The sequence below is a fragment of the Mixophyes fleayi genome, chromosome 1 (genome assembly GCF_038048845.1).
Source record: "Mixophyes fleayi isolate aMixFle1 chromosome 1, aMixFle1.hap1, whole genome shotgun sequence".
In the NCBI taxonomy this organism is placed as follows: domain Eukaryota; kingdom Metazoa; phylum Chordata; class Amphibia; order Anura; family Limnodynastidae; genus Mixophyes; species Mixophyes fleayi.
The window spans coordinates 347,476,111-347,493,362 of record NC_134402.1 but is presented as its reverse complement, the minus strand read 5'-3'; the positions used below and the strand labels follow the sequence as shown (position 1 = coordinate 347,493,362).

General features: G+C 45.1%; 1 protein-coding gene across 2 annotated transcripts in view; it reads left to right on the top strand.

Annotated features, from left to right (window-relative positions):
* Positions 1 to 17,252, top strand: part of ADGRD1 (adhesion G protein-coupled receptor D1) — a 434,837-nt gene that overhangs the window by 339,314 nt on the left and 78,271 nt on the right. For both annotated transcript variants that reach the window (XM_075176425.1, XM_075176435.1), the window contains one exon: positions 920 to 986. In XM_075176425.1, coding sequence (XP_075032526.1) covers positions 920 to 986 — 67 coding nt within the window. The remainder of the gene's footprint in view (positions 1 to 919; positions 987 to 17,252) is intronic.

The following is a 17,252-nucleotide window of genomic DNA, read 5'->3' as shown; positions in this document are numbered from 1 at the left end:
TCATCAGAGAGGTGACCGCATGCAATGATGTATGTGGCCGCTTCATTGGGGGGGACGTGGCCAAAAAAAATGCCGGGCATAGGGGAATTACATGGAGGACCAGAGTATATAAAGATCTGGTTTCCCCACAGTTTTGGAGAAAGGCCATATTATATTCTATCCGAAACACAGGTGGAAGGAGGAATGCCCCATGTCCGTGGCAAGAGGGATGCGCGGCGGATGCAGTAAGGACAATTTAGTGACCCTATTAGGGTGTTACATGCAGGGGAATCACCACTGTACCCCAAGAGGCACCAGAAGGGAGAGGGGACAAGAGGGGGAGAATCCACAACAAGCAAGGACCCCAAGATAGGAGAGTGTTTGGAGTAAATTACCTGGATAGAGGCATGGATTGAGTAGAAAAACAGACCCCAGGAGTGTATGACTGAAAGCCACACGGAGTGAGAGTGAACCTTGTCAGGTATTGAACCAGTTCTGGTTCCCTTTAATCCCGTTCGCTCACTTTGCTCCGCAGACTACTAACATTAACTAGAATCTCAAATACTTAATTTGGGGCTTATGCTTTTAGCTTTGCGGCTCCTACTTTCTAAAACCCAATGCCTCACACAATCTGCTTGGACACCTCTCTTAAATTCTTCAAAAAAACTAAAATTTACTTGTTTACTTAGCATTTCATTAATACTCCACTATTTTCTAAAAAAAATACTTATTTATTTCTCCTCTACTCTGTTAAACCTTTATATGTTTATTCTGTATTATGTGTTTTTTATTCTGCAAGTGTAAAGCGCTTTGAGTACTATTGGGAGAAAAGCACTATATAAATACAATGATTATTATAATTAAAGGTTGGAAGGTTAGTATAGGACCCCCTTATAGTTGTATAATGCTCTGACTGGCTGTTGCATCCTTTTTTTTATAGTTGTTGGCTGTCTCTGCAGAAAGGAGCAATATGGGCATTTGTGGCACCTGCACTGTTTGTCATTGTGGTAGGTATAAAGTGAATTACTATTGTATTCTTTATTTTATGTTCATTATATATTTGGAAATGTTAAATAACTGGGGCCGTTTCTAAATAAATTATATCTACTGAATTGTATGATACTCAGATGTTCACAAGTTATTGCTTAAAATAAGTTGTGAAGATACTGGGTTTATCTGGCCCAATTATACCTACTTTATGCTGGCTGGCCACCCAGGGGGTGCCTTCCTGTGCCAGAGAAGAATACCCAGTACCTTCTAGGTACTGTTACATTTATTGTAATATAAAGAAATCACTAGAATACCATATACAACAGTAAATAAATGCCAGACAGGTTTACCACAATATCTTTCCATTAACCCACTAGTTTAAGGAGTTATAGTCACCTGAATGTCCTAGCAGGATGCTCAGTCAAGCAGAAGCCTAGGCTTCAATGCTGGAGTTCTTCACAGAATGAAAGCACAAAAAACAACCAGCATCCCTGGCCCTCACTCTTTCCTATATATCCTAAAGATTTCCCACACTCCAATGGCTCGGTCAGGTGTGGCATTAGATAGTGACATCCTCTGAGAGTAGCTGTCTGTCAAAAGGGGCTGTTACAGGGCTGTCCCTTCTCATTCAAATACATACCTTGGTCCCCTGCTGGGTTGACACCAAGGAGTCCGGTGGAATACAACCTGAGACAATGTGGACATGCTCAGGTTAATTAAGAGGCAAGGGAAAGAGGATTAAAGGACACTCCCTGTGTTAACCCCTCATAAGCTTTTTCAGCCAGAACTAGGTTCCAGCTGATCGGGACTTCCTGTAGAGAAAGGAGTCGGAGGATGAATGCAGCTACAGCCCCCTTACCTGTATCCTGTAACTGTACCCCACCTGATCCTTACCCATAACCCACCTGGCTTCAATTTAAGAACGAAGCATAACAGCATCACTGCAATAACAACAAACACATTTATACAACGGGTAACAGAATGAAAAAGTTTCCTATATAAGCATAGCTACAATGTTCCCTTATCCACATGTAATTAGACACTGCATTTGCCCTCTGGTGAGCTGGGGAACATTAACAGGGCTATAAAGAGTACATGTTGTTATAATCCAAATTTTGAGAGAAACGAGGGACAGGCAGGTTAAGGTGATATTAAACTCATTCTGTCATATAACTATACCACAGCAACCAACTATTAATCTAAATGCAACCTTCTACTGGAGATGAATAGGTGCATGGGAACCTCCATGAGAGGGGTAGGTACAGTGTCGTATAACAAAGGTGTATAGGGTTTTATTTTATCTGGTAGGATGTATATAGTATTTTCATTTGATTGTACTTTGGACTTTCAGTCTTGGTGGTTTAATGTGGAGCTGGTGCTTAAAGACTACAAGTAAACATGCTGTTCAGTTGCAATGTTTTTACTAAATCCCATATCACGGTCTGCTCCCACCAGTGGTTATTAGGATAAGTCCTAATATATGGGGGTGCACAACCTGGAACTATGGGCCTTCACTCTTCCTCTGAATTATTTTTATTGGGATATTTAAATGGTAAGGGAAGAGGATACATAAAAAAGGAAGGGAGAGTGGAGGGGTACATAGTGGGGAGCAGACAAAACATAAAATACAACAAAATATAGAGTAGCATTAGTGCATGAAGGTTAAAACACAAGGCACTTTTCAGGCAGGTAAATAAACTAGCACTAAACTGCACTCTTCTTGTTTTAATCATTCAAGTTTTCTGACACACACTGACCCTGTCATTTACAAAGTTCTCTTCTTATTTGGTTGGAGCAAAACATGATAGTAGTTAAGGTCCATGTTCAACCTTACTGTGAAGGCAACTACAAATATCTCTGTAGTCCTCATACTGATACTATCTTATTTTGAGCTGACACAGTTCTCTCAACAATACTCATTGAAAATAGAAAGTGTCACCAATCACCAATAAAGTATATGACAGCAGCTATTAGCCAAACAGCATCATCATTATATGATAAATGTGTATATGCTTGATTTGTTTCTCCCATCCTAAAATGTTTTCAATGTTTTAGAGTCAAATAGGATAATAAGACATTATTGTTACAATACAGAGCACCCTGTGAAGAAGGGGTAAATTATCCACACTTAACACATCTAGCAAATGTTTAAAAGCCAATTTATCTGTAGCATTACGGATGATTTTTATCACCTCTTATCACTTCAATTTATCAAGAAAAGACAGACTAACCAACTCATGTATGCGCAGTGTAAGTGAAAGCCCAGCTCTATATAGCTATCTCTTTTTCTGGTTCTCTCAAGCCTTCTGCTCTCCTGTTATGGCTGAGCTTGTAGAACAGGATGTAGAGGTCTTCACCTATAGCAGCCGCCTTTCCCGTAGAGCTTGTTGTGCTCACAGGTACTCAGATGCTCCCAGGTCTTACACTCAGAGTAGTGCAAGCTTATGAATGTAGTGCAGCCCGGAATAGTGATGACAAGCGAAGCGGTCAGTAACAGGCCATGGTCTAGGGTCCGGAGCAGGAAATGTGGCGAGGCACAGGCAAAAAGTCAGGTCTGGCAGCAATCAAAGGGAGTCCAGGTAACAAAGCAGAGGTCAGGGCAACAAACAGACAATCCAAAATCCAAGAGTTCAAACAAAGGGTCATACACAGGAAATCAAAGTATTCAGCAAAATGAACAGAAACAGGCAAGCTAACAGTAAACTGGACGCTAAAACCGGCAGGGAGGCCAAGCACTCCCTGCCCTAAATAGTCATGCTGCCCAATGAGGATGCAGGAAAATAACTTGCATCAATCAGCCTTAGGAGACTGTAATCATCTGCGTGCGCGCCCGGCTGTTTGACAGCTTGCCCGGCGCGGCGGCAGAGAGGAAAAAGCATCCAGGGAACCGGGACGAGGAGGCAGAAGTAACGCAGACAGGCACGAGCAGTGAGCAGCGGCGGCCAGGGAAACTGCTGCGTCTCATGACAATACCCTCTCCTTGAGGAGGGGTCGAGCCACCCAGAATTCCTGGTTTCCCGGGAAACTTTCTAAAGAATTTCTTTATGAGCTTATCAACGTGAAGGCGAATTCGCGGTATCCAGGATCATTCTTCCGGGCCGTAGCCTTTCCAATGTACTAGGAAATGGATCTGTCCTTGAACTTTTTTGGAGATCTGCGGACTGGACGGAGCACCGGAAGAGATGTTACCGGCAACGGTTCGGAATCCGGGTACAGGCAATAAGTCGGGGTCACAGGCAAGGTTCAGAATCCAGGGACAGGCAATAAGTCGGGGTCACAGGCAAGGTTCAGAATCCAGGGACAGGCAATAAGTCGGGGTCACAGGCAAGGTTCAGAATCCAGGGACAGGCAATAAGTCGGAGTCACAGGCAAGGTTCAGAATCCAGGGACAGACAATGGTCATATGCAGGAAATCAATCTAAGGTTAAACACCACACAATAGCACAGGAGCAGGCAGCAGTACTGGGACAGAATGCTATAACCGGCAGGGAGGCTTAGCCCTCCCTGCCTTTTATACTGGAGCCAACCAATCAGGGTATTGCCCTGCAACAACACACAGTGCACAGCTAATTACATTAAAGCCCTAATTAGCTCGCAGGCTGTAGTGCGCGCACCCGGCTGTACTGAGTGGGTGGGGCGCGATAGCAGTGGTTTCGGCGTCCGGCCGTTGCCCTAGTAACAGTAGGCAGAATTGACTCTGGAGTGCTGGATCGTTTCACTCACTATCAGTGGACCAGCACCTAAACTCTGCGCAATATTCTACGGCTGTATGCCACCCTTGCTTTAAAGACTTGAGATGTGACTCCGCTGAGGCCACCCTGTCCAGGTCATCATAGAGCAGACCCAAGGCATTAAAGAAAATGTCAACTGATTGCAGAGAGGGACTCGCAGGAGGAAGACTGAACGCCCAGACTGAGGGTCTCCTTGGAGCAGAGAGATTATGATGCCGACCCTTTGTTGCTCAGAACCTGAAGAACGTAGTCTTAGGTGAAAAGAGAGTTTACAACTCTCATTAAAATTGCGGAATAAGGCTCTATCCCCAGAGAAACGGTCGAGTAAATTCAATTTGGGCTCCACTGCGGGGCCTAAAGAAGCTTGCTGAGCTTGTGAGGTTCTAGAGGCCTCTTCATGTGCAGACAAGCGATGCGACAGACCTTAAACCACCTGAGATAGGGTTTGGATCTGGCCAGCCAGAACCTAGGCTGGAGAAGGATTTATCCCGCTTTTATCCATGGAAGTAAGTTCTTCCAAATTCTTCACTTGCCGGTTATAATGTTATGTCTACCGACTACTACCATGAGCTTGTAGAACAGGATGTAGAGGTCTTCACAAATAGCAGCCGCCTTTCCCATAGAGCTTGTTGTGGTCACAGGTAGTCGGATGCCCCCAGGTCTTACACTCAGCATAGTACAAGTTTATGAATGTAGCGCAGCCCGGAATAGCAGGTGATGACAAGCGAAATGGTCAGGAACAGGCCATGGTTTAGGTCCGAAGCAGGAAATGTGGTGAGGTACAGGCAAAAGGTCAGGGCTGGCAGCAATCAATGGGAGTCCAGGTAACAAAGCAGAGGTCAGGGCAACAAGCAGGCAATCCAAGATCCAGGAGTTCAAGCAAAGGGTCATACACAGGAAATCAAAGTATTCAGCAAAACAAACAGGAGCAGGCAACCTAACAGTAAACTGGACGCTATAACCGACAGGGAGGCTAAGTCCTCCCTTCCTTAAATAGTCATGCTGTCCAATGAGGATGTAGAAAAATAACCTGCACTAACCAGCCTTAGGAGACTGTAATTAATTTCACCAATCAGCCTTAGGAGGCTGTAATCACTTTAGACGAACTGTGCACGTGTGCCCGGCTGTTTGACAGCTCATCGGGCGCTAAGGCATAGAGGAGAAAGCATCCCGCCTGTTGCCCAGGCAACCGGGATGAAAAGGCGGAAGGGACGTCCCGGTCATCAAAGAGACGGGCAGGACGCAGACAGGCCGGAGCAGTGAGTCGCGGCGGCTCATGACATCTCCTACCGTTCTTTTGCGTGTTCTCTTTTTCTGCTGTCTTCACTATGTCTACTTTTCTCCTGTCTGTCTACTGTGTGTGCTCCTCCCTGCCTTTGTGCCCTCTACTCTCTTTTCCCAGCATGCATTTCTTCTCCTTACTACCTCAAGATACACACCCTTACCAGTCATTGTTTTCTCCATTTTCTCCTTATCCTCTAAAGCAAGAAAAAAAAATTAGGAGTTCCTAAGTAACAGAAAACCTAAAGCATAACTCCAAACAAAACTAAAATGTTATTTTGGTGGAGTGTAATGGGTTAAAAGAAAAATAAAATCTTTTTTTACTTACCTTGCAAGAGTTGCCAGGGTCCTTACACCTGGGACATCCACAAGCCACTCTGACCCCCCTTTTCTACTACTTGGTGTCACGGGCACTAGGAGTCTTTACCCAGGGATCACCAGATGGTAGGCTTACCAGAGCAATGTAGATGGTAATAGGGTACTCTGGTAGCTGGGTGATCACGGAACATGAAATGATGGCCGATGAGATGCTCAGGAAAGTCTATGACTAGCAACACTGGTAATAATGAGGTAATGATACACAAGGAACTGTATGGACAAGGACACGTGAAGGTAGTCAGTGGTCTGCGGTAGCAAGTTGTACCACTGCTATAGTGAGGAGGAATGTCCAACAGAAACAAGGAGGTGATGAGAGTCAGCGGTCTGCGGGTAGCAAGTTGTACCGCTGTCTGAGTGAAGGAATGGGATCCAAGTGAAGGTATCCAGGTAGTCAGTGGTCTGCGGTAGCAAGTTGTACCACTGCTATGTGAGAGGATAATGGAACAGGTGATGCCGGAAACAGGGATCAGTGGTCTGACATCAGCAAGTTGTACCACTGCATATATATGTGAGGAGGTGCACGGGGGAAGACTGCAACACAGGATATACACAGGCACCTTATACACGATCCACAGTAATATGCACAATATAGGTATATATATATGTAAATGACTGATCAGGTCTGCAATCTAGAAAGTCTCTTGAAGTAGTCCAGCACAATGATAACACAGTCAATGATGGCAATAGACTCAGCGGATAGCAGACTCCAGAGAGAACCAAACACAGTCCAGCAAGATATGCAATACACAGCACAGTCAATGAGAAGTATGCATACCGTGGTTCAGCAGTAGCAGTCAGATGGGATTGCAGCGGTACCTGAGCGGCTGGAGGCCGACTGGATAGGAAGTCCCTGGATAGGAGAAGCAGCGGTCTAGCAGGTGCAGCGCACAGGTGAGTAGACCGACAGGGACCCGAATCCACAGGAGTCAGCAACACGTGGAACTGGACTCATAGGAAACCCAGGAGAATGGAGATGATCCAGCAGAGGGTAGTAGAAGAGATACAAATCCAATGCTGACAGGAGGGTAGAGGCCAGTGGAACACGTGAAGGCGTGGAGAGTGGATCAGCAGGAGATGGACGATAGCGCTGACCACAGCGACAGGACTCAGCGGCACACGGAGGTAACCAGTAGCAACCACAGGAACCAACAGCGATGGGAAACAGGAGTGCAGCGCAGGGCAGGAGCTGTAGATCACGAAGTGTAGCAGATGGTAATGAAAAGTGGCAGTCTCGAGGAAGTCACAGCAAAGATGAGATGAGAGTGTAGTGCACGGAGGCAGCGGATAGTAATCAGCTGGCAGTCACGATGTTGAACAAAGGCGAGTTCCAAGCAAGAGACTGTAGTGCACAGAGGCAGCGGATAGTAGTCAGCTGGCAGTCACGATGTTGAACACAGGCGAGTTGCAAGCAGGAGACTGTAGTGCACAGAGGCAGCGGATAGTAGTCAGCTGGCAGTCACGATGTTGAACACAGGCGAGTTGCAAGCAGGAGCCTGTAGTGCACAGAGGCAGCGGATAGAAATCAGCAAACAGACTTGATGAGAAGCAGGTGAGTGAGGTAAAAGCTGGAGTGCACGGAGGCAGAGGATAGCAATGAGCAAACAGTCACATTGATATAAAATAACGTTGAAGTGGTGTAGAAGACTGTAGTGCACGGAGGCAGCGGATAGGAATCAGCAAACAGTCATGATGATACAGTTGATGGTAGAAGTGGTATGGAACCACAGTAGTAGAAGTGGTTTGGAAACCACAGGAATCAGCAGCACTGAATACACAAGTAATACAGGAACACCTTCAGAGACTCATGAGGAATGAGACTCCAAGATCAGGCAACGTGGTGGTGACCACAGGTGCTTAATATAGGGAGGTTGCCTGATCTGCCAATTAAGTTAAAGGGGTATACACTAAAGTATAGAAAAGGGCTGCGCATGCGCAGACCCTCAGGATGGTGGACGGCCACGGTTCCTAAATGTCCGGGAAGAGGCACTCACGGTCCGGTGAGTGACAGTACCCCCCCTTTTAAAGGTGGGCACAGAACGCCTGGAACCGGGCTTGTCCGGATTTTTGGAGTAAAACTTCTTCAAAAGGGCAGGAGCATTAAGATCTTCAGCTTTGATCCAAGAGCGCTCCTCAGGACCAAAGCCCTTCCAATGAACGAGGAAGTGGAGGACTCCTCGCGAAATTTTTGCATCTAGTACCTCGGTAATCTCAAAATCCTCCTCCTGATGGACTTGAACTGGCTGCGGAGCTGAGGGAGGAGTTGAAAAACGGTTGATAATAAGAGGTTTGAGCAAAGATACATGGAAGGCATTAGAAATCCGAAGACTCTTAGGAAGAAGGAGTTTCACACATACTGGATTGATAACTTGAATGATCCTATATGGACCAATAAAACGAGGGGCGAATTTCATGGATGGAACCTTCAAACGAATATTTTTTGTGGATAACCAGACACGATCTCCAATTTTTAGTGGTGGAATAGCCCGCCTCTTCTTATCAGCGAAAGATTTATATTTGACAGATGTCTTCTTCAAACAGGTTCTAACCTGAGACCAGATATTTTTAAAGGTCTGACAAACAGTCTCCACCGCAGGAACTTGGGTGGGCGGGAGGGCAGGAAATTCCGGAAAAGACGGATGGTGACCGTAGACCACAAAGAATGGAGTTTTGGATGATGACTCATGGTACATGTTGTTATGGGCGAACTCAGCCCAAGGGAGTAACTCTACCCAGTTGTCTTGATTGGCTGATGAAAATATCCTTATAAAAGTCTCAAGATCTTGATTGACGCGTTCGGTTTGTCCATTGGATTGTGGATGGTAAGAAGATGAGAGTGCTAATCGTATGCCCAAGGTTTTACAAAGGGCTCGCCAGAATCTGGACACGAATTGTACTCCTCTATCAGACACAATCTCAGATGGACATCCATGGATACGGAAGATCTCTTTAATGAAATGTTCAGCCAGGATAGACGAGGAAGGCAAACCAGACAGAGGGATGAAATGAGCCATCTTCGAAAATCTGTCCACTACCACCCAAATAGTGTTATGGTTCTTACTAGGTGGTAAGTCAGTAACGAAATCCATACTAATATGGGTCCATGGTTTGGACGGAATGGGTAGTGGTCGCAGCAACCCTGCTGGGGTTCTGCGGGAGGATTTGAATTGCGAACATAATTCACAGGAAGCAATGAACTCTTTGACGTCTCTCCTCATTGAAGGCCACCAGTAACTTCGAGAGAGGATCTCAAAAGTCTTGTGTTCACCGGCGTGTCCAGAAAAACGAGAGGCATGGAACCACGAAAGGATTTTCCTCCTTAGAGTAGGAGGCACGAGGGTCTTCCCAAATGGTAGCGTTTTGGTGGATGAAGCAGCCAGTGAGATACATTTGGGGTCTAGAATGGTATGGTTGGAAACCTCTTCTATATCAGAGGACGTAGCAAAGGCTCTAGATAAGGCATCAGCTTTTTTGTTCTTGGCAGCTGGTTTGAAGGTAATTATTAATTCAAAACGGGAAAAGAAAAGAGACCATCTTGCTTGACGAGGGTTCAAGCATTGGGCAGACTGGAGATATGACAAGTTCTTATGATCCGTGAAGATCGTCACCGGATGGCGAGCTCCCTCCAACAAGTATCTCCATTCCTCTAATGCGGCTTTGATAGCCAGTAATTCCTTGTCTCCGATGGTATAATTCTTCTCTGCGGGTAGGAGGCCCCGAGAATAGAAGGCACAAGGGTGGAATTTTTGCTGTTCCGAGCGTTGGGAGAGAATAGCTCCTAAGCCCACATTGGAGGCATCTACTTCTAGGAAAAAAGGGAGTGTCACATCAGGCTGACGAAGGATTGGAGCCGAAGAGAAGGACTCTTTTAATGTTTGAAAGGCTTGAATAGCCTCAGTAGACCATTGCTTAGGATTAGCCCCTTTACGAGTCAGGGCCACAATAGGAGATGCAATGGAAGAAAAGTCTTGAATGAAGCGTCTATAGTAATTGGCAAAACCTAAAAAACGCTGGATGGCACGAAGAGTAGTTGGCTGGGGCCAATGTAGTACAGCATTTACTTTGTCAGGATCCATCTTCAGACCAACTCCGGAAACAATATACCCCAAGAATGGAATCTGGGGTAATTCGAATGAACATTTTTCTAATTTACAGAACAATGAATTTTTCTGTAGCCTGGAGAGGACTTCTGCCACATGTTGGTGGTGAGAAGGCAGGTCCTGTGAAAAAATCAATATGTCGTCCAGGTAGACGACGACACATACATATAATAAGTCCCGAAAAATCTCATTGATGAAGCCCTGAAAAACAGCGGGGGCATTACATAGCCCGAAAGGCATTACCAGATATTCGTAATGCCCGTCTCTGGTGTTAAACGCCGTCTTCCATTCGTCACCGGAACGGATTCTGATTAAATTGTAAGCACCACGAAGATCCAACTTAGTAAAAATACGGGCTCCCTTAATGCGGTCAAATAGCTCAGTGATCAACGGAATGGGATGCCGGTTCTTGATAGTAATGGCATTGAGTCCACGAAAATCTATACAAGGGCGTAATGATCCATCCTTCTTTTTGACAAAGAAGAACCCAGCTCCAGCGGGCGAGGTGGAAGGTCGAATGAACCCACGCTGGAGGTTCTCCCGTATATATTCAGATGTAGCTTGAGTTTCAGGTAACGAGAGTGGATAGACCCGGCCTCTGGGAGGAGTCTTGCCAGGAAGAAGATCAATCGGACAATCCCAAGAACGATGAGGAGGAAGACGTTCAGACTGAGCTTTATCAAAAACATCGGTAAATGAAGCATATTGAGGAGGGAGTCCCGGTGAAATAGCTGAAATGGAAGCTTGCTGTACCTTGAGAGGAATGACTTGGGAAAGGCAATGATGGTGACACTCAGGCCCCCAAGACGTGACTTGAGGGGTGCGCCAGTCAATCTGGGGAGAGTGACACTGAAGCCATGGAAGGCCTAGGACAATCGGACTTGTCGTAACAGGAAGAATTAAAAACGATATCTCTTCATGATGCAGAGCACCAATCTGAAGGGTTACTGGAGACGTACTCTGGGTGATGAGACCGTTGATGAGACGTGATCCATCGATAGCCGTCACAGTAATGGGAGTTTTTAAGGTAATCATTGGTAGAGACCATTGATTAACTAACGATTTGGAAATAAAATTTCCTGCTGCTCCGGAATCAATCAATGCCTGTGACTCAAAGGTCTTGGTAGCAAAGGAAATAGTCACATCAAAAGCGCAGACTTTAGATTTCATAGACGATGGAGAGGACTCCAGGGACCCTAACTTCACCTCTCCAGAACTAGTTAGGGCCTGGCATTTCCCGATCTCTTAGGGCAGGAGCTGAGGACATGAGTGGAATCAGCACAATAGATACAGAGTCTATTCTTGACTCTTCGTTTCCTCTCCTCAGAAGATAACTTGGAACGTCCAATCTCCATGGGAATCACAGCGGGTGAAACTGGACGAAATTGAGGGTTAGAGCGAAAAGGTGCTTTAGCAGAAGTCGTTTTCTCAGCCTCTCTTTCACGAAATCTCATATCAACACGATGGCATAGAGAGATCAAATCTTCAAGTGACGAAGGAAGCTCTTGGGTAGTCAGTGCATCTTTAATTTTATCGGAAAGCCCCTGCCAGAAGGCGGCAACTAGGGCCTCAGTGTTCCACTGAAGTTCAGAGGCTAAGATCCTAAATTGAATGACGTACTGGCCTACAGTATGAGATCCTTGTCGCAGACGGAGGATGCTGGAAGCAGCGGAGGTCACACGACCTGGTTCATCGAACACACTTCGGAATGTAGAAATGAATTTGGCACTATCTTGTAATATTGGATCGTTCCTATCCCACAGAGGGGAGGCCCAAGCCAGGGCTTGTCCTGAAAACAAAGAGATAAGATAGGCCACTCTGGAACGATGGGTAGAAAAATTTTGAGGTTGGAGCTCAAAATGGACTGAACATTGGTTAAGGAAACCCCTACAAGTTTTGGGGTCTCCATCGTACTTTGACGGAGTAGGCAGGTGAAGCGTGGAAGCTATAGACACCTGGGATGGCAATGGGGAAACGGAGGAAAGCACAGGAGCTTCAGTAGTAGCTGTCACAGTCTGTCCAGATGTTCCTTGGGAGGTTAATGACTGATAACACTGAAGTAACAGCTGTTGGCGGGCATCCTGTTGCTCCACACGGCTAACCAGATGTTGCAGCATCTCTTTGGCGGTAGATTCCACATCTGGGTCTGTCATGGCCTGATCTTACTGTCACGGGCACTAGGAGTCTTTACCCAGGGATCACCAGATGGTAGGCTTACCAGAGCAATGTAGATGGTAATAGGGTACTCTGGTAGCTGGGTGATCACGGAACATGAAATGATGGCCGATGAGATGCTCAGGAAAGTCTATGACTAGCAACACTGGTAATAATGAGGTAATGATACACAAGGAACTGTATGGACAAGGACACGTGAAGGTAGTCAGTGGTCTGCGGTAGCAAGTTGTACCACTGCTATAGTGAGGAGGAATGTCCAACAGAAACAAGGAGGTGATGAGAGTCAGCGGTCTGCGGGTAGCAAGTTGTACCGCTGTCTGAGTGAAGGAATGGGATCCAAGTGAAGGTATCCAGGTAGTCAGTGGTCTGCGGTAGCAAGTTGTACCACTGCTATGTGAGAGGATAATGGAACAGGTGATGCCGGAAACAGGGATCAGTGGTCTGACATCAGCAAGTTGTACCACTGCATATATATGTGAGGAGGTGCACGGGGGAAGACTGCAACACAGGATATACACAGGCACCTTATACACGATCCACAGTAATATGCACAATATAGGTATATATATATGTAAATGACTGATCAGGTCTGCAATCTAGAAAGTCTCTTGAAGTAGTCCAGCACAATGATAACACAGTCAATGATGGCAATAGACTCAGCGGATAGCAGACTCCAGAGAGAACCAAACACAGTCCAGCAAGATATGCAATACACAGCACAGTCAATGAGAAGTATGCATACCGTGGTTCAGCAGTAGCAGTCAGATGGGATTGCAGCGGTACCTGAGCGGCTGGAGGCCGACTGGATAGGAAGTCCCTGGATAGGAGAAGCAGCGGTCTAGCAGGTGCAGCGCACAGGTGAGTAGACCGACAGGGACCCGAATCCACAGGAGTCAGCAACACGTGGAACTGGACTCATAGGAAACCCAGGAGAATGGAGATGATCCAGCAGAGGGTAGTAGAAGAGATACAAATCCAATGCTGACAGGAGGGTAGAGGCCAGTGGAACACGTGAAGGCGTGGAGAGTGGATCAGCAGGAGATGGACGATAGCGCTGACCACAGCGACAGGACTCAGCGGCACACGGAGGTAACCAGTAGCAACCACAGGAACCAACAGCGATGGGAAACAGGAGTGCAGCGCAGGGCAGGAGCTGTAGATCACGAAGTGTAGCAGATGGTAATGAAAAGTGGCAGTCTCGAGGAAGTCACAGCAAAGATGAGATGAGAGTGTAGTGCACGGAGGCAGCGGATAGTAATCAGCTGGCAGTCACGATGTTGAACAAAGGCGAGTTCCAAGCAAGAGACTGTAGTGCACAGAGGCAGCGGATAGTAGTCAGCTGGCAGTCACGATGTTGAACACAGGCGAGTTGCAAGCAGGAGACTGTAGTGCACAGAGGCAGCGGATAGTAGTCAGCTGGCAGTCACGATGTTGAACACAGGCGAGTTGCAAGCAGGAGCCTGTAGTGCACAGAGGCAGCGGATAGAAATCAGCAAACAGACTTGATGAGAAGCAGGTGAGTGAGGTAAAAGCTGGAGTGCACGGAGGCAGAGGATAGCAATGAGCAAACAGTCACATTGATATAAAATAACGTTGAAGTGGTGTAGAAGACTGTAGTGCACGGAGGCAGCGGATAGGAATCAGCAAACAGTCATGATGATACAGTTGATGGTAGAAGTGGTATGGAACCACAGTAGTAGAAGTGGTTTGGAAACCACAGGAATCAGCAGCACTGAATACACAAGTAATACAGGAACACCTTCAGAGACTCATGAGGAATGAGACTCCAAGATCAGGCAACGTGGTGGTGACCACAGGTGCTTAATATAGGGAGGTTGCCTGATCTGCCAATTAAGTTAAAGGGGTATACACTAAAGTATAGAAAAGGGCTGCGCATGCGCAGACCCTCAGGATGGTGGACGGCCACGGTTCCTAAATGTCCGGGAAGAGGCACTCACGGTCCGGTGAGTGACACTTGGTCTGTTTCAAACAAAATAATTGGTTTTTGATGCCCTCCCAATCAAACTTCGACATATTGCAAAGCTCTTTACAAAAAGAATGGCACATAGAATATACCATGATAACAATGCAGAAACACACACTTGCTCTACTCACTCGAATTTACAATTTAAAGGAGATCAATAAAACAACAGGTACAGTTCCCTGTCCTCCCAGCAGTACAGATGATGGAAAAAAAGAGGAGGGTCTTACCACAAAAAGGATGTGTTCTCACAATAAATGAGCATGCCTGGACAGTTTGGGTGTGAATGGATAAAGGGTGTGGTCTAAGCTATAGAGAATAGAGATTCCTGCCTAAATATAGTTTTTTATATAGTAGAAGGAGTAGGTACACATGTACATACCCCTTCTACTATACTAAAAAGATTCCAACCATACTTATATAAACAGCAAGTAAGGACATTGTATTGATGTCACATAAAAATAAGTTAATTTTGCAATGCTGTTTACTAATTAAAATAGCTGTGCATAGATCACTATGGAAACGCTTGCTAGATAGTCTCCAGTGACAGATAATTGCGCAATCCATGGTAACGCACTGATACCCAGATATTGCCTTCCACAGTACTTTCCATTATCTGAGTGGAATGATACACTTGTTGTTTGCTTTGATATTAAAATGTAGTACTACTTACTGTGGAAAAAGATTTGATTCTACTCCATATGTTGTTCTAAAATATTTAACCTATCAGCTCCCACAGCAAACCAAACCAACATGAGAAAATAGATATGTGTACCATTCTTTAACCCCTTTAATATTTGCAGCAGCTGTCGCACAAAACCGAAGAATGAATGAGCTTGTTGTATTTCTTTTGTGTTTTTAATGCAACAAGTCTGCACATTAAATTCAGCATAAATGAAAGAACAACAACTTCCACAAGAACCGTGTTACCAGACAGGTGCTTTCTGTATGTAAGCAGGACAAGGTTGAAATTAATAAAAGCAAAATTGCTGGATCACATCTCCACAGAGCAAGTTCAGAAGATGCTTGTGAGGCAAACTTACTATTAATAATAGTAGTAGACAAAATTCTACAGAGTTGTAGACATATATGCCAACTTTTAATACTTCTCCGGGGGGAAATTTGTGGCATTGAATAGAGGGGGTGGAGCTTAATGGAACAATTAAGCCACGCCCCCACCATTCACTGAATTTCGGCAAATGCCTACTCTTCCGGCAGTCCTGGGAATTCCGGGAGAATAGGCAAGTATGGTTGTAGACTTGCGAGTTGCTGCTTGCACCTTTAATTGCACCACAGATTCATTTTAGAGGTGTGAGTGATAGGAACATGATTTTGGTGACTCATCTGTAGTCCAGCCAAAACTGATGTGTGCCATCAATAGCCACCTGTCGATGTATGCTATGTATGGTTGGCGGAAATGACATCCACTTGCTATTCAGGAAGTGCTGGCTGACAGGAAATAGCTGGCAGCCATCTTCAGTTCTCTGTATATACCACACAGTAAAGACATGTTCTCACAGTTCTCCAGCCTCTTCTCCTTGACTTGAACTCAGACAGTTCTACACCACTTTAGTTGCATTCATATCTGCCGTCATGGCACTCGAGACAGCGCAGAGTCACAGAAAATACACTAGATGGTGCATGTCATTAAAGACCCTGTTTAAACTATAGTGTCTGCATTTGCCTGTTTTGAAACCTTACATTATATATAAAAATATAACAACATGAATATAAACTCATACAGTATGTAAAGGGATAAAAAGACAAAACATAAAAACAGTTTTTCCCCAGTATTTTTATTACATATTCCCCATTCCATGTACTATGTTGATCATTTGTAGAATGCACATAAGACTCCTTCTTAGAGGAGTACACAGGATTGAAGCTTGCATATTGACACACATATATTGCAGCAGTTAAATTATGTCAGAAATTAAATTACATAGAAATGTGCAAAATCACTATCACGGCTAAATGAAACGGTTTTCTTACTTACCAGGGAGGGGACACAAAGTAATTAGATGGAGAAGCAGTGTCTTTGTGGCGTAATGTCCCTAGACTAATTGAAGTTCATTTGCTGTTCATTGTCAGGGGAGAAGTTATTTTGGTGTTTCCGGTTCATTAGGTACTGTATTCAATAATCGTTTGACAGAAATATGTTTTTGTTTGTTGCTCCGGTATTTCTAATAATGTGGCATTCAGTTCAGTCCCAATCTGGATTTTATATGTAAGGCATTTCATTTTCAATTATTGTAACATTATAGAATGGTAGCACAGAGCCACATCTGCCACAATTGATTTTAATATGGAACAGTCACATCTGTTTCAGTATAGCAGAAAATAGTTTCAGTGTCCTTTGGGGAGTATGACTGGTACAGAACTGACATGTTTATCATGGCTGTAACCTCATTAATTAGCTTTATTTTATTGAGCTCAGTATCCATCCAATTAATGTTGCCAATGTAGTTTCTTCCTCTGTGACTGGCTTGCTTCTCTCTCTTCACGTTGTGCTCGCCCTTGTGAAATATCAGGCAATGATATACCCTGCAGCTAGAACCCAGCACCGTCAGAGCTCATCTTCACAAGGAAGCAAATGAAAGCAGTTTAGGAACAGACAGCGTTTGTATTTTGCACCATAGT